Below are 19,795 nucleotides of genomic sequence, written 5' to 3'. Positions count from 1 at the left end.
TGAATCATTTTTTCCAGCAGCTCCCCCAGCTGGCTTTGGCCTCACCCGTAACTCCACAAACAGAGGGGATTTAAATCCCCCAGGAACCCCCAGCCCAGCCAGCTCTACTGATGCTCACGGCTTTCAGCTGGGAGAGGCGACAGCCGAACCTCCCCAGACCCAGCTCCAAGGGATGGGGGCTCCGAGAGGTTTTCAGCATGGAAGGAAAATGGGGTGCAGCGGAGGGGGAGGGATTGGTGCTTGGGCAGGAAGGGTGAAGCCGGTGAAGGAAGTGTATTTAGAGGATTTTATGACAGCAATCAGCAAAGGAAGCATGATTCAAAGGAGATGCTAGTCAGTTCAGGTGGATGTTTTGGAAATGACTGCGTCTTCCTCCCTGAACAACATCCCATGGGGGAGCGGGAATTCATTTGCTTTCAGGAGATGAGAAATCCGGCCTTCAAGTACAAGTGCAGAGCACGTCTCGGTCTGGGGAGGGAACATTTCCCTGCAGCAGGGTGTGGGGCAGCCCCGCACCGCCCCACATCCGCAGCCCCGGGGGGCGGTGGTGCCGACAGTACAGCACCACGCAAATCTCTTGGTGGGCTGCAGCATCTCAGGGGATAAAAACCAGTAGGCTTCAGCCCATGCCAGGTCTGATCAGGGAAGGGAAATCCCTGGCTGCTCGGCTGCCGGAGGTTGCAGGTACCAAGGGGCAGCGGCAGTGGGACCCCGATGGCACCTCCACAGCCCCCAGGGGTTGTCCCAGGAGTCACAGCTTCACCTCCGTGTACTCGATGGATTTGGAGGCAACAGGGCTGGAGCAGGCCCAGAAATCCACTTTCTTCTTCTTTGGGTCCACGTTGACGTAATCTGCGCCCGGCTTCATGTTCTCGTAGTCCCTGACGGAGCCCGGCCCGTGGCCCTTCCCCGGGAAGAGCAGGGACGTGTAATTGAGGTTTTCTGGCGACCGAGGGCCCTGAGGAAGCAGCCACAAGCCCTGGGTCAGGCACCGACCCCCCTGAGGTGCCTTAGCCCTGTCTGTGCCCCAACACCCCCTGCCCATGGGGACATCCCTCTGAGCACTGTACGAGGCAGGTGACAGCCACCACGTTGGTTATTTCAATGCATTCACCCTCATTTTGCTGCTCGGGGGGTCTTGAGCAGGACCAGGAGCCCCTGGACATGGTGTGAGGCACCCTCCCTTCTGTGGTTGTGGTGGTTTTGAGCAAAAATGCCCTGGCGGTGGCAGGGGGCTGGGTACCTGCGGGCCGGAGGGGCTGCTCTCCGACTCCTCCGAGGTCTCCGAGGACGTCTCGCTGCTCCCGTCCGAACAGGGCACGTCACCACCTCCACGGTTAGTGGAGGTTCAAGGGGAGGAAAAGCAATTAGACAACAGCAGGTTAGAGGCAAGAAAGCTTCCTTCCTGCCCCCTCTGGGCTTCCTGCAGTCATCAGGGGCACTCGCCCAGTCCCCAGCCCACAGCTGGCTCCCACCGCTGCCCTGCGGTGCCACCAGCGAGACCAGGGGTCCCTGGGGAATGATGCAGGGAAAACCCAGAGGCAGCAGGAGATATCCCAAACTCTGAGCAGCTGCTGTGCCTGCCCCATGCTCCTGGCTCCATCCTCCGCACCAGCACGCCGAGGTGCCGGGCTGGGCAGCTCAGGATGGACACGATGCGCCCCCCTGCCACCCTGCAGCCCCCCTCACCTGCGTAGGCCGGTCGTTGTGCCCCTTCCCCTCCAGCTGAAGAGGTCGACGGCTGCTGGGGCTGTGCTGCAGGATGGCTGCTCGCCTCCTTGCTGCAGGAGCGGCTGTCTGCGGCGAGGGGATGCTCAGCTCCATGCTCCAGACCTGTGTCTGCTGCATCCCCCCGTTCCTGGTCCCCTTTTGGGTGTTTTCTCTCTCCAGTTCTCTCCCCGTCCCCTCCCCTGCTCCCAAAGCCAGGGCTGCCCTGGAGCAAAGCCAGCGCGCCGGGAGCCCTGGCACGGCTGTAATTATTATTTTGTATTGGCGTGGGCAAATATCTGTCAATTCAATTACTGCGCTGATGGAGTGCTTCCCCTGGTCTCCTGCGATGGAAGACTGGAGTTAAATCGCTGCATCAAGGACTCTCCCCACGCAAGGTCAAAATGGGTTTGACCCACGGGGCCAGGCAGAGCGCACATTATGCATAACGTGGGCAGCATTTCTGTGAGAAAGGTTTTCCTGCTGGAACTCGTAGCTCCATCTGGACTAGGAGTTTGCAAATTGATTCTGATGCTGTTTTCCCACCACATAACTAACCAGAGCAATAAAAGAAAATGTTTTTGGAATGGCGTGGCGTTCTGGGCTGTACAAGCCAGGCACGGTTTCTCAGCCCTGCCTTAACTTGATTCAGCCCCGTATCAGTGCCAAAGCCAGGCACGGGGTCTGGTGGGAGTGAGAACAAGAACCAGAACCAGGACACCAACCTGGCCATGGTTTAGAAACAGGGGGTGTCAAGGCTTTGGGCAAATCCCTTCCACTTTCTGGGCTGAAGGATTGCAAGGAGAAAAGAGGGACACAAGGGGTAAAGGCAACAAGGCAGTAAGTTACCTATTTTCCTGCTGAGCATGATGTAAAGGAGCAGTAAGAGCAGAGCGTATAGGACCAGGGCTACAGCCGAGGTGACAGCAGGCACCCACCTGAATGGGAGAAAAATATTTTGCCTAAATGAAAGGAATATTTGAATTATTTTAAATCTGTCAGGAACAGTTTGGCTGACATGGCTTCAAAGCGTGCTTTAGACCATGGTTTGCTGGTACAGTTTTTGGGTTTGCTTTTTTTTTTTTTTTCTTTAAGGAGAATGTGCCCAAAAAGCTGGGGCTTCATTTTCAGAAATGACCAGTGGTCCTTGCACTTCATTTTTGGGTGCCCACCTTGAGAAGGGACTTTGAAAACCCATCTCGCGGAGGGACGCACGGTGCTTTCCGCAGACCCAAAGCTGCAAACATGGCTTCCACCACGCGCTCAACCAAAATCGCAAGCTGTCGCTGAGCCTCAGGGCTGCATTTCTGCCCGGCACAGCCCTGCAGAGAGCACCGAGCTGCCCCAGCAGAGGCAGGAACCAGGCACAGCATCGCCAGCCCCATGGCCGAAGCATCTCTGTGTGCACGGCCACTCCTGTGCACACAGACCAGACCCAGGCTAGGGCTGAGAATTTAGCGGAAAGGTGCCCTGTAGCAGCACTTATCCTCCAATTCTAGAGTATTTACCTTGCTGCAGGGCTGAAAAAGGCTGCATTTGTCTCAGTACTCACCACTCACAATTGGCCATCCCCGCTGCGAGGCGTCCCGGCCGTCAGTGCAGCGCCCGAGGTTCCTGTGGGACAGAGAGGGGCAGGTGGGCCATGGGTCCGGGTGGGTGCTGAGACACCAAATCCAGGCCTTGCAATCCGCATCACCCCACGGAGCTCCACGCTGCTCCCCACCAGCTGAGATAAGAGTCACTGTTTGAAATCAGGGGTCTGACGCCGCAGAGCGCTCACATAAAATAAATGTGCCAGGGTTCCCGCTGCACAAGTATGCTGCTGTGTGTGTGATTCCTCCTCATTTTATTTTTTTGATCCACCAAAATATTTGATGACTATAATGTAAAAAAATAAATAAAAACTATGTGCCACTATGGAAAAAAATAATCGAAAGAAGGCGCGAGTTTGGTGCTGGCTCTTGCAGCAGATTAGCCTTAATGATAGGATTGACAGACTGATAGATCGATTGCTCAAGCAAAGGCACTGTCCACCCTACAGACCAGATTCTGCTTTCCCTTAAGATATATTTCTAAGAGTAACGCATCAGAAACTTTTCTGAAAGCCTCACCAGCCCCCTGTGAAATTCCACTTACCAACCACTTTGGCAACCGCCAAGCTAGAAGTCCATTTCTTGCTGGATTTTTCCCCCTCCCTTATTGAACTGATCTGTCCTCAAATATCCTCCTCGAGCAGCTATCATTTTTGAGTGGTTCATTTCCTACTGTGGTGCAGGAGATGCTGCAGCAGCAGATAACAATCTGAAAAGCGAGCTGTTCAAAAGGAAATTGCAAAACAGGACCCAAATCCAAATACCAGTCGCAGGCAGCGTCTTTGCTGCGATGGGGTACAGTGAGATGGAGGAGATTACACACACACATGTGCACTGAAATACCTAGTTTGAAGATAACAGCTAGTGAGCCGCTGGCAGCACATGTACTTTTTTGGTGTATCAGGTGGCTGTGAGCCTCCCTCCTGCCAGCCCCCGGGATTTTAACCCTATCTTAATTAAGATGCCCTATTGCAATCAAAGCTCTTAGAGCGCTCGTACTCGGCTGATGACTGAGTAGTGAATTCAAGACATCTAAGCTCAACCTAAAGGTAAGATGAACTCATGGGAATGCCTCAGATGACTTCAAACCCATTGAAGATGGGCCTTGGTGCCTGGGTTTAACACTGAAGCTTGGGCAGGTAGCGCTGGGGCACCACCACACTGAGCCCAGCCCCGCGAGCTCTTCGCTTCCCCCAGCACCACCTGCAGGAGCCCGGGGCACCCAATGCCCGTCGGTGTTTTACCTCGAGAAAAGCCATCCTCACCTTCGTTCTCCACAGCCCTGGATGGAGCAGACCTCAGGGACGTTTTGGGAGCATTTTTGGCCAGGGTCTCCCAGCCGCGAGCAGCGCCGTGCAGAAGCTCTCACTGGCTCAGGCGCCGGATGCGGTCTTGCTTTACCCCTAATGGTGATTGCAGAAAGGAGCCCACACTGGGTTCCATGACGCTTCCCACATGTGATCAGGCTCATTTAAATATTTTGGGGTGTTTCTCTGCTGTTGGGCAGCCCCCTCTGCCCCCGGACTTGGGATGCTGCAGCCCCTGAGCTGGTGATGCCCTGGTCCCCAGAGGGACTCAGCCCCCAGCTGTGCAGCTGGCACAAAAAGCTCTCCGTGTGCTCCCACCTCACAGCCTTCTATGGGGCAAAACATTTTAAATCAGAAGGGACATGGGGCCCAATGCCTGCTGTGGTTTTGTGCCTGCTGGGGTGTGAAAAGGGGAATGGAGGAAGGGATTTGCTGGAGGAAAAGAGGAACTGAAGGTAAGGGCCATGCATTTCTGGCAGCACCAACGCAAGGAGCCAATGTTGGTCTGTAAGGAGATGGCAGGAGGGGATGGAGGGTGGCTCCAGAAATATCTGTGAGCCCCCTGACTTTCTACAAACAAGGACGTGGAGGATGAGATGGGCTCTCAGGAATCACCGGGTGCCCTGGGCTGCCTGGCACCATTGGGATTCACCCCACCAGCCATTGGGCTGCTGCTCCATCCACAGATGCTGCTGCCGTGGGTAAATACTTAACTGAAGTTTGCTTGTTTTTATTTTTTTTTAGAGAGTCTGCTATTACAGCATTTCACCCTTTCAAGTGCTCTTTGATACACAGGCAGATAAACAGGTAGAAGATGTATTTGATAATCAGAGAAAAAAGGCTTTTCAGCAAATGATGTTTGGGTGAGATTTGAATCAGTCGCAGCTAATAGTGGAAGCGGCTAAGCTAAAGGAAATATAAAAAAAGAATGCAGATAACCTATTTTTAGACTAAGAGCAGTTTTCTTAAAATGAGTAAAATGCCATGCGCTGAGCTGATGGGAATCATGTTTTCCACCTAAGGCGCACAGATTATTTGTGACCTCTCTGAAGGCGAGCACGTAAAGCTGGATGGGCTACAGGGCTTTTTGTGAGAGCCTCTGCCACTGTAGGACTATAGGGCCAGATATTTCTCATGAGACCAGGGGTGCTCCCGTAGCCAGCAGCTACATTTCATTCCATTTCTACCAAATACAAGCTCTTGCTCTGCTGTTTTTCTGCCAACACGATCCAGAAGTCCCAGCCTCATCCCTCATCCCATGGGAGCACCCATGGGCTCCCAGTCCATGGGGACAGCTGGGCAGAGAAAGCCCTGGAAGCACATACGAAGCCAGGCCTTTTTGCCCACAAATATGGCAGAGTCTTTCTCTGACTTCCAAAAGAAAGAAAAAAATAATACATTATCTTCAATTTGAAATAGATCTTTTAACGTGAAGAGCGTGGCTTTAAAAGAGCTAAATAAAAGTAGAAATAGCTGGGTTTAACTTCAAACATTTCTAACCAAAAGGTTTGGCCTCTTTATTTCTTTCATTTTCGTATTTTAATACTGAATCTACTGTCCTGAGTTTGCAGATTATTTTGATCCAGCTGGGGATCTTTTCCAGTAAATAAACTATTTCACTTGAAGTATTCAGCGTGTCTGTACTACAGCTCCTACCCACACTTATCTTGGAAACCCGATGACCCTTCGGGCTAGATTTTATTGCGGGATTTTCACTTTATAAGCCGTGTCTGTAGCAATCAAATTGCTGCTGTCTCGCCTCAGCTGCAGATGGCTTTCAGCTGATCTGGCATTTGGTACAATTGTTTTCCTTTTGGGAAGGTTTTTTAATCCCCTTTTATGAATATATTATTAGCCGAAGGGAGGCCGGTGCTTTAAACTGTACCTCGAGCGTGAAAGGGAAAATAACTTTGTGTGGAAGCTACTTGGTACAAACACTGCAACGACGAGTCTGGGTGTAGGGACACAGGAAATTTGCTCGTGACTTGGAAATCCAGCCTGGTGCAAGGGAAAACAGCCCCATTGCCCATGAACTCTGCCCCCGCATGCTTCTAAGGGGATGTTTTAAGCACAAGCTCCCTGCGAGGCCTCGGGGTGGAGGAGCCCAACTGCGGCTCTGGGATACCCACAGCAGGAGCAGGGTGAGACCCCAGGAAGGGGAGACAGCGATTCAGCTCTTTTGTTTGTTTTTTTTTTTTTCACCCCATTAGACAGCGTGCTGGGCATTTCAGGTGGCCACACCAGGCAGATGGACCCCCCAGTGCCAGTCACTTTCCCAGGGCAAGGACATCAATTAAATAAGGTGGAATAACCAGGATGAATGGAAAACTGATTAAGGGCAGGAGCAGTGTTAATTGCACGAACACTACTCACTGAGTAAGGCACCTCTCCTTGCGGCATCCATCATCATTATTGCCGTGCCACAAACCTCCCCGAGGAGCACAAAGCATCAGCAGCAGTCTCCAGCTGCCTGCCGGGGAGATTGCAGCACCAAGAAAGTCCTCGCCTCCCCCGCTCGCCTCCCTGGTATCTGAAGGCTCTGTTTGTTCATTAGCCTTCTTTATTTGCATCCGCAGAGGCTTAATGAGACGGCTCTGTGGTGTTAAACAGAAAGCAGCCATGGAGGAAGAGCCCATTAGGGGCGGTCAGGCAACATGTAACTGTCTCTAACAGAGCAGCTCCTTCCAAGGGCCGTGCTTTGGTGACACCGACTCTGTGTGAACAGCAAAGGCGCAGATTCCTGAGCAGTTCATCAAGGCTAATTAGCTCTTTGCCTTTTAAGGCTAGTTCAGCAGCTGCCGGGTGCCACCAGCACATCCCTTTCCTGCAGCCCTCGGGCCGGGTTCCTGCACCACCGCTGGTCCCGATGCAGCTCCAATCCTCACCCAGGTGGGGATTTGGGATGGGGAGAAAAAACCTCTCATTTTCCCCGTGGGGTCCCAGTGGGGTTCCCTCCGTCCCCCTTGGCCACCCCATCACCCGGGGTGTCCTGCAGCCCCGTGGGCCGCCACCAGCCCCTCGCCCTCCAAAACAAACTGGCGCCCAGCACGCTCCCTCTGCCTTGACCGGAACGTGCCCAGTGATTCATTTCTAAAGCAAAAGCCCGGTGTTGACATTGAGAGGGGTGTTATCGCTGATACCGCGGGGCGAGGGTGTACCTGTTGGTATAAGAGCCACGCCGCTGCGCAGCCCGCACCCGCAGAGCCCCACCGAGGCCAGCGCCGCCGCCATGAAGCGCCTCTTCTTCCTCGCTGCGCTCTGCCTCGCCCTGGGCAGTGGCTTGAAGAGGTAAGGGGGGACCCCAGGGCGCTGGGGTGTTCACAGAGGGGCTTCAACACCATCAATGAGCGGGGCAAGGGCTCACAGGTAGGGCTGAGCCACCCTCCTTCAGGCACCAGGAGCTCTTTGGGGGCACCTCCATCGCTGGGGTGACCCCCAGGAGGGCTGCAGGGGGTGGGCATGGTTGGGGGGCAGCACGAGGAGCCAAAGCAGCAAACGCCAGCGTGAATTAACCGCGCTCTGCTCCCCCTCTGCCACGGGGGAGGCAGGGAAGCAGCTGGGGACCTGCGTCCTGATGGCACTGGGATGCTCGGGGTGGATTTGGGGGCTGCAAGGCATCAGCAGCCCGCAGCCAGCCCCATACCCAAAGGGACATCCCCAGTGACGAGGACCTCGCTCCCCCAGGGTGACCCTGACGCGGCACCGCTCGCTGCGGAAGACGCTGCGGGACCGTGGGCAGCTCTCCCAGTTCTGGAAAGCCCACAAGCTCGACATGGTGCAGTACAGCGAGGACTGCTCTGCCTTCACGGCGGCCAGCGAGCCCCTCATCAACTACCTGGACGTAAGTGCGGTGCCGGTGGCGACACCGAGGGCTGCCCCGCCAACACCCAAGGCACCTTGTGCTGCCCGAAGCATCCCGACCACCCAAATTCTTCCTGTAAAGCCCACGCCTGTTATCAGAGCAAGCCTGGGGACTGCACCAGCGTGCCAGGGCTGGTGCCTGCCTGCTCCTGGTCGGGCCTTTGCTCCCGCAGCCGCGATGCTGAGCACAGGCAAGGGAGCACATTCATCACAGCCAACCCACTCCCTGCCTGCTCTGTGTCCAAGGCTGGGGAGACCAGGTTCCCTCCCAGGTTAACACACGTGGCACACGTCTGAGAAGGCCTCACCATAGGGGACCCATGGGAAGGGGCACAGGGGGTCCCCCAGACTCTTCCCACTCCCCAGCAGAGCGAGGTTTCTGCCCCCAGAGCCCCGGCTGCTGTTTGCATCCCCATGGTGAGGGTCCCCTCAGGGCCTGGCCCTGCTGCCCGACCCCGCAGGAAGAGGCTCACGCCCACACCCGCTGTCCTGCCTTTGTTCTCGGCTTGCCTTGTAGTTCCTAAAATATTTGCCTCCCTTATTTCACCTGGCGTGATGCAGCTGTGGCAGATAAACGCTGCCCTGGTGCCAGCCATCCCACACATGAACCCAATCCGTGCTGTGCACGCATCCTGGCACAGCCCCCCTCTGCCAGGACCTCCTGCAGCACCGACAGCCGCCTTCAGTCTTTGCTCTGCCTTTGCTAGATGGAGTACTTCGGGCAGATTTCCATCGGGACCCCTCCCCAGAACTTCACGGTGGTTTTCGACACAGGCTCCTCCAACCTCTGGGTGCCGTCCATCTACTGCACCAGCAAAGCCTGCAGTGAGTAGGGGCTCCCCAAAACAGCCAGTGGTGGTGGGACCCCGGGTGTCCCCTCCAGGTTGGCCACGGTGTCCGGCCAGCACCAAGGGCACAGGGACCACCACCGGGGCCACCTCCCTGCCCAGCCTGAAGCCCCCAGCTGGGCTGAGCCCCCCCCGGGCTCTCTCGGATAAAAGAGGTGCTGCATTTGTGTTTGGTTTGGAGCTGCAGCCGGAGGGGAGAGGCAGCAGGGACAGGAGCAGCGTGGGTTTGTTTGCTCGCCAGCGCAGGCGGCGATCACACCACCAGGACCCGGTACCATCAGCCCGCGGGAGATATCGGCCGTGCTCTTTAGGCCTTTCTTGTGGGAGAGCCTTTAAGCAAACAAGGCGATTATAGCGCATAATGTAGGCGGTCAGCAAGGAGCTGGCTGCAGGAACAAGGCGGGCACAGAGGCCACGGCACGGCTCCGGGCTGGCTGCCCGGGGGTCGGGCGGGTGACAAGCACCGCGCTTGTTCAGGCTGCCAGCGAGGAGCTGAGCCCAGCTGGGGCACACGGCATGGGGCACGTCCCGGAGCCGGCCCTTCTCCGTGCCCTGCTCCCAGCACAGCCCAACGGGGGTCAGGGAAAAAAAAGCCAGGAACAGCAGTGCCCGCGGTGATGGGCTGGGAGAATCGCTGCTGCCTGTGGGGTGGGAACGGGAGTGGTGATCATCGGGTCTCACAACAACATCGCACGAGTTAATCCTTGGCAAACCTCCCCCCATTCGGGCAGCTTGCCCTTATCCCTCCCCAAAACAACCCCAGCACGTCCACGTTCCTCGTGAGCCGCTCTCTCCTGCGGCAGCCCCCAAGGAGCAGGCGTTGGGGTTTGCCCCGGGGCTGTGGCACGGCGCTGCTGCTCACGGCCCCGTCCTCCCCCAGCCGAGCACACCAGGTTCCAGCCGTCGCGCTCCAGCACGTACCAGCCCGTGGGCATCCCCTTCTCCATCCAGTACGGGACCGGCAGCTTGACGGGGGTCATCGGGTCTGACCAAGTCACCGTGAGTCACGCTCAGTTTCTCCCGCTCCGGGTAATTTGCCCGGGACTCCCCTGGGGCCGGGGAGCCGGCAGCGAGCCTCGTCCTTCCCGCAGGTGGAGGGCCTGACCGTGACGAACCAGCAGTTCGCAGAGAGCGTCAGCGAGCCGGGCAAAACCTTCCTGGACGCTGAATTTGATGGGATCCTGGGGCTGGCCTACCCGGCCCTGGCCGTGGATGGGGTCACCCCCGTCTTCGACAACATGATGGCCCAAAACCTGGTGGAGCTGCCCATGTTCTCGGTCTACATGAGCTCGTAAGGGCACGGCGCTGCTGCGGGGCATGGCTGTGGCTCGAGGGGCTGATAAGGACGTTACACTGAGCTAGCAAGGAGGGTTTCTTAAGCATGCTGCAGAGCTCAAACCTTACAGGAGCAAAGCTAATGCCCCTGAGCATTTGTGGGAAGCAAGCGGGCATAAATCCATCAGTATAAAATGCGATGTGGGAAGTGAAAGGGAAGAAATCCCTCACGTCCCCTCCTGCCCCCAGGAACCCGGACTCCTCCCTGGGCGGAGAGCTGCTCTTCGGGGGCTTTGATCCCTCTCGCTTCACGGGGACCCTGAACTGGGTGCCAGTCACACAGCAGGGCTACTGGCAGATCCAGCTGGACAAGTGAGTGGGGCCGGGGGCCAGGAGGGCTTGGACAGGCTGCTGGGGCAGGGCACGGGTCCTGCACGGAGCTCCTCACCCCTCCTGCCTCCTGCTGCAGCGTGCAGGTGGGTGGCACCGTGGCGTTCTGCAAGGACAGCTGCCAGGCCATCGTGGACACCGGGACGTCGCTCCTCACTGGCCCTACCAAGGACATAAAGGAGCTGCAGAAATACATCGGAGCCATGCCTGTGGATGGAGAGGTGAGGGCGAGGGGGGGACGGGCAGGGGGAAAAGCCCAGGGAATGGCTGTCCCTCTGTGAGAAACCCCCGCTGAGGAGCATCCATGGGTGAAATAGTTCAAGGGACCCCTGGAAGGTGGCGCTGCTTGTGTGGGGCCGTGGGGCTGGGACAGCCCCGAGGAGGTGCCAGCAGTTCCCGCAGAGCTCCCAGCGCTCGCTGCTGCTGCTGCCAAGAGCAATGCGTTCCCCACGATAACATCAGGGTACCGGCTGCTGGGGAGGGGACATGTGATGCTGCCGGCTTCCAGCGCCAGCAGCTCGCTGTGGCGGGGCTCGGGGGCAGCGTCTGTCCCTGCCGTGGGGTCAGAGCCGCCCCCGCCACTTGGCAGTATGCCGTGGAGTGCAGCAACCTGAACGTGATGCCCGACGTGACCTTCACCATCAACGGGCTCCCCTACACGCTCACCTCCCAAGCCTACACCCTCATGGTACGTCCCCAGGCCCACCCCCAGCTCCCACCAGATCAGAAATCCCCATTCCTGCCCCAAATCGGGTGGGCTCGGGGCCGGCCTCAGCTCTGCAGCTTCTCCTCCCCACAGGAGACCAGCGACGGCATGGCCTTCTGCACCAGTGGCTTCCAGGGCATGGACGTCGCCCCTCCTGCCGGCCCCCTCTGGGTTTTGGGCGACGTTTTCATCCGACAGTTTTACTCCGTCTTCGACCGTGGCAATAACCGGGTGGGCTTGGCGCCCGCCGCCCCTTAGGGCCGCGCGTCCCTTGGGGTGGGAGCAAAGCAGTGCCACCACTGGGCTGAGGCCACGGCCACGGCCTCGGGCCAGGCAGGGAGCACGCACCCGGGGCCCTAGGGGCATGGAGACACCCCGGGGCCTTGGCTGAAGGGCACTCAAAGGTACGGTCCGTGCCAGGGAGCGGTTTGATGGCGAGTATAAAGACGTCCTGAGCAGCTCTGCGAAATCTGCTTGCGGATTCTCCTTTTTTAAACATGGGTCAATAAATGCTTGAATGAAACAAACCCCACTGTTCTCGAGGTGCAAGTCGTGCAGCAGCAATCCTGCAGGCCCCAGCCAGCGGTGCTGGTGCCAGCCCCATGCACAGGGGTGCTGAGCCCCCCCAGCCCCTGCCCTCCTCCCTGGAGAGCTGCAGGCTCAGGGCACCGGCTGCTGAGGGATCCTTGGTGGTGCAGGAGGTGCTGCTGTCCCTCCACAAGCCTTTGATCTGGAAGACCCACCTTTGTGGTCTGTAGCTGGGAGTTCTGCAGGGGCAGAAGTGGGAAATTTGCCCAGGCAGAGCAGAAAGCCCCCGGAGGTAGCCCTGTACAGCCCATGGCTGCAGGCAGGGCAGGGGCTGGGGGAGTAGCCGGATGGGTGCAGAGAGTTCACAGAGAAAATGCCTGGCTTCAGCAGGCTGAGCCCATGCCAATGAACAAGGAGATAATTATGAGCCTGAAGAGACCCTGGGGCTCTTTCTGTGCCGCAGAACTCCCTGAACAACAGGTGATTTCCACTGAATTTTCCTTCGGTCCCCCGGGGTGCTCACAAAGGCACGTGGTTTGCGAGCGCAGAAGCGAGAGCAGGCAGAAAAACTGCTGGGTCCGTGCAGCTGGCAGCATGGGCTGGGGGCTGCAGGGGGCTGTGGGGGGCTGCTGGGGGCTATAGGGGCTGCTCCCTCCCAGGGAGTCACCGCGGCGCATGTGACTTGCTGATGGTGCAAGAGCCGTGGTGGATGCGTGAGCCACGATGGCTCATGCATGATGCATCCCGAGGCACGCATGGAAGGCAGTGAGAAAGGGAAGCAAGGCGAGGCGAGGGGTTATTTTTATCCACGCCTTCACTCTAAGTTTTCCTCGCAGAGGCAGAGGCTGAGCTCAGAGCGGGGCCGAGGCGCCCGGGGTCCCCCTGCAGCGCTCCTGGAGCAGAGCAGAGCTCGGGGCTGGCTCTGAAAGTGCTGCAAAACTCAGGCCCGGCTGTAAACATTGTGGCTGAGGCTTGTCGTTAAAGGAAATACCTGCCTTGCTCAGAACCATTGATTGTGCCACTGACCAGCGCACGGTTTCTGTAACCGTTTCCTGTATTGACTTCACCTTTAGCTGTGCTTTAAGCAGGTGCCGTGCAGATAAGGTGCAGGGGCAGCTGGACAAAGGTCTCCTCTCCTCCTGCAGGTCCCAACAGCTTTAACTCTTGGCACACCGAGCTGTGCCGAGCACCAGCGGATACCTGCCCGTCTGCACAGCCGTAGGCAGCGGGGGAGCCTCCGTGTCCCCCAGCACCACGAGGGACTGCCCCGTGTCCCCAGATGTTGGCTGGAAGGTGGCCCAGGCAGGGCTCCATCAGGAGGACCTGGTGCCATTTGCTCTTGGGATCCCAGAGGATCCAACGTCTTCTCGGTGGGTTTTGGGGAGGGCAGACGAGGGAGGTGGACATGGGTCCTCCCCAGCCCCGCACGGCTGATGCTCGGGGGATGTTGCCCCAGCAAAGACTGATCGTGCTGGTAGGGAGCACCCGGGCTGTCCCTGGAGAGCAGGGGTGGCTGCACAGCCCCCAGTGAACAGCTCAGTCACTTGGGTGCCTCTTGTTTCTTCCCCTTCCCTCACTCTCACCACGCTCTGCTGGCAGCAGCAGATGACCTGTCCTCTCCTTGCCCACACGCGCCCTTTGAACACAGCAGTCCCCGGCCCGTGCCTCATCGTTTCCTAGCTGCAAGCCCTTCCTCCTCGTCACAGGGCACACAAACCACACTTTTCCCTCAGAATTGCTGACCGTGGGTGAAGCAAGCAGGAAAGGGCTGCAGCTGGGGCTGCAGGAGCCCCCGAGCAGCCGGGGAAGCTGCTGGGGCGTTCGCTACCGCCTCTGCTCTGGGGCCTGCTGCGCTCTGGGGAGCGGTGGTGAGAGCAGGAGCTGGGGAAAATCCCTTTTTAATGGGAAACCAAACAAAAGCTGCAGCCACCGAGTCTGGGCTGGGCCCCCCAATCGGTTTTGCCCCTCCTGCCCGAAAGCAGAAGTGGAGGGGGCATTGGCTGGGGCCACAAACCCATCGCCAGCAGCACAGAGGGCTCGGATCATCCAAAGGGGGAGCGTCCCCCATCCTGGGCTGGGTGGGCACGTGGCGAGGGGAGCACGGGGGGATCTGGGGTAAGGCTGCTGCAGGTCCTGCTGCTAGGGAAAAGGTGAAGCAGCACAATGAGACTGAAAATGGGGATTAGGAGAAGGTGGGAGAGAGCTGCTCTAGGGGAACATCGGGCTTTTATCCACCAGCGGTGAGAAGTGCCCACAGGCTGGCTCAGCTGCTTCTCCCAGCTCCTCCTCGCTCCTCTCCGTGCCTACCCCACGGGGGAAAAGCAGAGTTTCTGGCCAGACAGGTCCCAGACTTACACCTGGGGAGGAGGAGGAGGACTTGTCCTGCTGAGCACAGCGATCTTCTCGTAGATCCCATAAGGGACATCTGCAGCACCCGCAGCTAGAGGGGACAGCGGGTTAGGGGCTGTCCCCTGACAGAGACCCTGCGAGGCTGCGCGTGGGAAGCTCCTGCCCTGCTGAGCATGAATCACTGCAGAGCCCCGACCAGGAGACACCTCCCGAATTTGCCCCGACCACATGAGACAGCCAGCAAACAGAGCCAAAACATGAGGTCAGGCAGCAGAAATGCAGGAGCCGGTGGCTGCTGTTCGTGGTGAGGGAGCCAGGAGGGTTCAGCAGCAGGGTGGAGGAGCCCTGAATCCTGTTGCACACTTGGCAAGTGCTCGGGACCTGCCCTTGCACGCCTGCATCCCTCCCGGCAGCCGAGCAGGGCACAGTGGGGTTTCTCATGGTGTCCCCGTAAGACACATCCCATGCTGCCACCAGCATGGTGCTCGTGGGGAGATGTCACAGTGCTCGCAGAGATGCTTGGATGCTCCCTCAGTGGCAGCTCTGACTGAGCAAGGAGCCCCAAAATTTTGTCTGTGACTTGCACACACATCCTGCTCCAGGGGCTGACACCAGTTTGGGTCCCTGCTGCTATCCCCTTTTTTTGGGGTATGAGTGGGGTGGCAGCAGCACCCTTGGGCGCTGGCTGAGAGCCCCCAAGCACCCGGCAGGCTGCAGGGGCACAGCACAGTGAGCAGGGCTGCAACCCCTCCTGCTCCAAACCCTGCCCCTCTCCCACCCCCACCCACCCCAGCCCCTCCGCACAGCCCAGCTCCTGCTCTCGGCGGTGTTCGAGCAAAGTCTAGGCTGGCTCCCGTGCCGGGGGCGATGCTGCAGGGAGCTGCTCACCCAGCAGAAGGACCAAGAGCTGGCTGCAGCAGCCAACACCGTGCCCGCCCCGCAGCTCCCGGGCGGCTCCCGGCCCCTTGGTGCTGATGTCACGGCGCGGGGGCCCGTAGCCGCCTTCCAGCAGGCAGGAGGAACCAGCTCCGGGGCTGCCGCCGCTTCCTGGATCCTCTCCTTTCGCCTCTTCCCAGCCTGGGTGGCGGGGAGCAGAGCCCAGCACCTTGGCCACCCGAGCGGGAGATGCCCCGGCAGGTGGGTGCGTGGCCCCGACGCCCCCCCAGGAGCAATGCGTTGGGCCGAGAGCCAGGATGGGAGAGCCCAGCCCTTGGGAAGGCAGGCTAAAAACGGGAGGGTTGTGCGTGCCGGGGATCAGCGAAGAATGAGGATGGGGTGCTGGAAGGTGGGTGGGAGAGTGGGGGTCCGGCTGGGTGATGTTTCCCCCCCCGGGGGGGCAATGTGCCGTCCGCACCCTGTGCGTGGGGAGCAGCACAGAGCCCGACAGCACATCGGGGAAAAATGCAGAGATTTGGCTGCCGGTGGGTGAGCGGCTCCAGCTGCTTCCCAGCAGGGCAGGGCCTGGTGCCGCTGTGCAGATGGGGCTGCGGGGGGCTGCAGTGGGCATTGCCCCCCCCCAGGGAGGGGGTGCTGGGGGGCTGGGGGGGGCACAGGAGCTGGTGCGCATGGAGCCATGCTCCCTGCCTGGGTGGAAACGTGCAGAAATCAAAAGCAAAGCCCCAGCGCCTGGTTCGGGCCCTTCCCGTGGATACTGAGGGAGCAGCAAAGGGCACAAACCCCTGGCATGGGCTTTGCCTTGGGCAGCGTTTGTTAGCCAGGACCCTCGCTGTGGACCCTTATCCCCCCCCTCCAGGCTCCTCAGCAGCCGGACCCCCAGGGCAGGCAGGGGGTCTCTTGGGGTGCTCCTGAAATGCTTGGGGCACCCACCCAAGGATTTATGGACACAGTTTCCCTTAATAATTCTCCCCAGGACTGCTTCCCCCCAATTTGTCAGGTTTCTGGGGAGGGGCTGCCCTTCAGAGGGAGGCAGCAGAGCCGGGGAAGTTTCCCAGGGCAGCTTCCCATGGAAATGAGCTCGTGCCGTGCCGCAGCGTGTCCAGGCGTGCTGCAGCTCCCGGGGAGCCAGTCCCCGGCTGGTGACGTGGACCAGGCTGGCACCGGGGGGGAGTTCTGTGCCCAGAACTGCTGGGGCCATGAGCACAGCCCCCTGACATGGTTTGGGTCGCACAGGGAGGTGCTGGGGGGTGCAGGGACCAGAGGCTGCTCCCAAACCTCACTGGGGCTCGCCGGGCTCCCATCCCCGCAGCCCCTCGGGGCTGCTCCACGGTGACCCCTCTCGTCCCGCAGGGCCCGTCCATGGATGCCAGCAAGAAGGTGGATCTGAAGATAATTATCATAGGAGCTCTGGGGTAAGGAGCTGGCCCCTGGGGCTGCTGAGTCCCTCTGTGCTTTTAAATGATGTAAAATCCTCCTGAACTCCACGTGCCCGGCCCCACGCTGCCCAGTGGCCAGCGGGACCTGCAGGATCCTAACCCTAACCCTCAGCCCTTGGGCTGCAGGGAGCTGAAAGCCTCAGGAAGGGACGGAGAGAAGCAGAGGGGGCTCAACATACGTGGACCCCCCCCCCTACTCACCCTGCATCTGGCAGTGCCCAGGTCCCCATCCCTTTGTGGCAGGTGCTGGGAGGAAGCCCCCTGCATGCCCCAGCCCGGGATCCCCTGGGTGCACAGGCCCCATGCTGGTAGCCACCAACTCCTCGAGCCTGGCTTTAGCGTGCAAAACCTTCACCCTTGTCCCTTCTGTCCCCCCAGCGTGGGCAAAACCTCCCTGCTGCACCAGTACGTGCACAAGACCTTCTATGAGGACTACCGCACCACGCTGGGCGCCAGCATCCTGACCAAGGTGATCGCGGTGGACAACACCCCCCTGAAAATGCAGGTGAGGTGCCCTGCTGCCCTGGTAGCCCTGCCTGTACCTCCCGGGGTCCCCTGATACCCGCTGGAGTACCCATGCCCTTCTCTGCCCCAGATCTGGGACACGGGGGGACAGGAGCGATTCCGGTCCATGGTGTCGACCTTCTACAAGGGCTCTGATGGCTGCGTCCTGGCCTTCGACGTGACGGACAGGGAGTCCTTTGAGTCCCTGGACAACTGGAGAGCTGACTTCCTGGAGAAGGTGATCCCGAGGGACCACGACTTCCCCATGGTCGTGCTGGGGAATAAAATAGACCTCTGCGACCGGCAGGTAAGGTGGAGAGGAGAGCACAGCGCGAGGAGGGGGACACCGCAGTGCCCCCATCACGGCTCTGACGTGTCTCCATCCTTCCCAGGTATCCAAGGAGCTTGCCTCAGCCTGGTGCAAGGAAAAAGACATCCCTTATTTCGAGGTCAGCGCCAAGAACAACATCAACGTCGCACAAGCTTTCGAGACCCTCGCCAAGCAAGCCTTAACCACGGTGAGCATCGCCCCACTCCACTGGGGGTGCGCGTCCTGCAGGGATGTGGGTGGCAGCAGGGCCCAGCCGGCCAAACAGCTCCAGCTGACCCTCACAGCCCGTCCTCTAATGCAGAGATCTATTTATAAGGTGTAGGATAGCCCCAGGATCACAAATGCATTGGGGGCGATTTTCTAAAATAGATGTAAAGCCACTCCGAAAGGAGCAAAGGTTGTGGGTTGTCAGGACAGAGCGGGGCGTGCGGTGCCGCACAGCATGCCAGCACTGTCCTCTAGCGGCCGTCCCACGGGGACCTTCGTGTCCCCACGCCAGACGGGGCGGGTGGCCTCGCTGCTGGCTGATTGGGGTGGCCCTGCCCTGGGTCTGAGCCTTCAGCACCAAGCGGAACAAACCTGCGCTGCCCACTCCTTTGGTCCCGTTACCCCACCTGTGCTCGGGGTGACCCCAAGCCAGCTCCACTCATCCCTTCTCTCCTCTTTTTTTATTTTTCTTTCCCAGTATAAAGGGATTTTTGAGAGTTATTTAACCGACTCCATCAAACTCACTCCTGATGACAAGCCCAAGGCGAGATGCTGCTGAGCCCTGCAGTGGAGCTGTGCTCCAAGGTCTCCTGCGCCCGCACGCATGGCTGAGCCCCCCGCACACTGTGGGGAGCAGTGACCGTGGATGGAGCCTGCCTGGGGGATCCGTGCCCCCTGAGCACACCAGCCATCCGCGGGGCTCTGCAGGACAGGGCACGGGACACTTCCAGTGTGCCCCAGGTCCTGCTGCCAGCCACGTCTCCGGAGCTGCTGTCCCAGGTCTGCGGCTGCTGAGTCGAGGTGGCCCCTGGAGACCTCCGTCCCCTGCCACCCGCGGCCGCCTGGCACCCGAGCAGGAGGTCCCCTTGCGGTGACGGTGCTGGGAGCTGGGGGGTGCTCCTGGGACGTTACTGAGAGCATCACCTCTGCCATGGGGGGACCACAGCTCTCCCTGTGTGCAGCCCCTGCATCCTGCTCACGGTGTGCACAGGGTGAGGAATGGGGCCGGTGGCCACGGCACAAGTCTGAGACCATCGGGTCCCCTCCCGGGGTCAGCCAGCGTGGCCGTTACCTTTCAGTGCCTCGTTTACCCTGGCTCACATGCACATAGCCTCTTAAATACCTTCCTCCTCCCGCCTCACCGGTGAGGATCTTCTGTAAAGCATTTTGTAAGGCTTTTTGTATTTCCTTATTTATAAAAAAGAAAATAATAATAAATACTTTTGTATTTCTATACATGCGTTGCAAATTGGTCCTGTGTTCTGGCAGCATGAGGATGGGCTCTGGGTGCTCTGCCCCACTCTCATGCTGCCCCAGGGGTCGTCTCCTCCTTGCAGGGCCGGCAAGCTCTGAGGCTGCAAAGCGCTGCACCAGGAGCTGGGAGAAGGACAATTTGGGGGGCTGTTTTTTTTTTTTCCAGTGCAAATTTTGGGTAGAAGGTGACAAGGTGCCTGGGGCTGCCTGTGCTGGGGCTGCTGTCAGCAGAGGGAGCCCGCAGGGAGCTGCACCCAGCACCCTCTTTGTGCAGCACCTTTGAGCAGCGGCACCAGGGCACAGCTGGGGCAGGGGCTGGCCAGGTGGCCACAGCCACCCCGTGCCACCTTCCCCGTGCCACCTTCCCCAGCAGGGACCCTTCTTTGTGCCTCCTGGCGAGGGTGCCAGGGCCACAGGCATCCTCCAGACCTGACCCTGGTGCCCTGCAGAGCTCCCCCAGGGCTGTGCCCAGCACCTCTCCCCTTGCACCAGCCCCCCCGGAGCTGTCCCCCACCCAGGGACCCCCGGCACCAGCCGTGCCACCCGCTGGTGACAGCACCCGCTGCGTGCAGGAGGCAGCTGGGCAAGGCGAAACCTGAGCGA

General features: G+C 59.3%; 3 protein-coding genes across 4 annotated transcripts; 2 read left to right on the top strand and 1 right to left on the bottom strand.

Moving 5' to 3' along the window:
• Positions 1-751: 751 nt before the first annotated feature.
• On the bottom strand, positions 752-7,837 carry RHEX (regulator of hemoglobinization and erythroid cell expansion). Its single transcript, XM_032202991.1, has 6 exons — positions 7,765-7,837; positions 3,267-3,321; positions 2,557-2,645; positions 1,690-1,797; positions 1,244-1,329; positions 752-958 (listed from the first exon to the last, which is right to left on the bottom strand). Exons 1-6 carry the CDS (start codon positions 7,835-7,837, stop codon positions 752-754), a joined length of 618 nt encoding a protein of 205 aa, XP_032058882.1.
• Positions 7,838-9,174: 1,337 nt separating this feature from the next.
• Positions 9,175-11,961, top strand: CTSE (cathepsin E). The gene is made up of 7 exons (XM_032203256.1): positions 9,175-9,292; positions 10,196-10,314; positions 10,407-10,606; positions 10,840-10,962; positions 11,060-11,201; positions 11,570-11,668; positions 11,780-11,961. Exons 1-7 carry the CDS (start codon positions 9,175-9,177, stop codon positions 11,942-11,944), a joined length of 966 nt encoding a protein of 321 aa, XP_032059147.1. The 3' UTR covers positions 11,945-11,961.
• A 3,615-nt stretch (positions 11,962-15,576) lies between these two features.
• On the top strand, positions 15,577-19,139 carry RAB7B (RAB7B, member RAS oncogene family). Of its 2 annotated transcripts, none has more exons than XM_032203242.1 (6): positions 15,577-15,700; positions 16,811-16,872; positions 17,275-17,401; positions 17,549-17,707; positions 17,793-17,918; positions 18,417-19,139. In XM_032203242.1, the coding sequence occupies exons 1-6, from the start codon at positions 15,689-15,691 to the stop codon at positions 18,495-18,497; spliced, it is 567 nt and encodes a 188-aa protein (XP_032059133.1). In that variant the 5' UTR covers positions 15,577-15,688; the 3' UTR covers positions 18,498-19,139. The 2 variants fall into 2 exon arrangements, with proteins under 2 accessions (XP_032059133.1, XP_032059132.1); XM_032203241.1 differs by having other exon boundaries at positions 17,492-17,707.
• The last annotated feature ends 656 nt before the right edge of the window (positions 19,140-19,795 follow it).

This window comes from Aythya fuligula, chromosome 25 (genome assembly GCF_009819795.1).
Source record: "Aythya fuligula isolate bAytFul2 chromosome 25, bAytFul2.pri, whole genome shotgun sequence".
Taxonomy (NCBI): domain Eukaryota; kingdom Metazoa; phylum Chordata; class Aves; order Anseriformes; family Anatidae; genus Aythya; species Aythya fuligula.
The sequence above is the reverse complement of the archived record's forward strand: the minus strand, read 5'-3'. Positions and strand labels throughout refer to the sequence as shown.

Bases quoted from the DNA above. Each gene is read 5' to 3' on its own strand.
- CTSE (XM_032203256.1), top strand. From the start codon at position 9,175: ATGGAGTACTTCGGGCAGATTTCCATCGGGACCCCTCCCCAGAACTTC. The intron at 10,607-10,839 runs GTAAGGGCACGG...TCCTGCCCCCAG, and splicing joins TTCTCGGTCTACATGAGCTC to GAACCCGGACTCCTCCCTGG. The intron at 11,202-11,569 runs GTGAGGGCGAGG...GCCACTTGGCAG, and splicing joins CCATGCCTGTGGATGGAGAG to TATGCCGTGGAGTGCAGCAA.
- RHEX (XM_032202991.1), bottom strand. From the start codon at position 7,837: ATGGCGGCGGCGCTGGCCTCGGTGGGGCTCTGCGGGTGCGGGCTGCGC. The intron at 2,646-3,266 runs GTGAGTGGTGAG...TCTCCCATTCAG, and splicing joins CGCAGCGGGGATGGCCAATT to GTGGGTGCCTGCTGTCACCT. The intron at 1,330-1,689 runs GTGAGGGGGGCT...CTAACCGTGGAG, and splicing joins ACAACGACCGGCCTACGCAG to GTGGTGACGTGCCCTGTTCG.
- RAB7B (XM_032203241.1), top strand. The intron at 16,873-17,274 runs GTAAGGAGCTGG...CTGTCCCCCCAG, and splicing joins ATTATCATAGGAGCTCTGGG to CGTGGGCAAAACCTCCCTGC. The intron at 17,402-17,491 runs GTGAGGTGCCCT...TCTCTGCCCCAG, and splicing joins ACACCCCCCTGAAAATGCAG to ATCTGGGACACGGGGGGACA.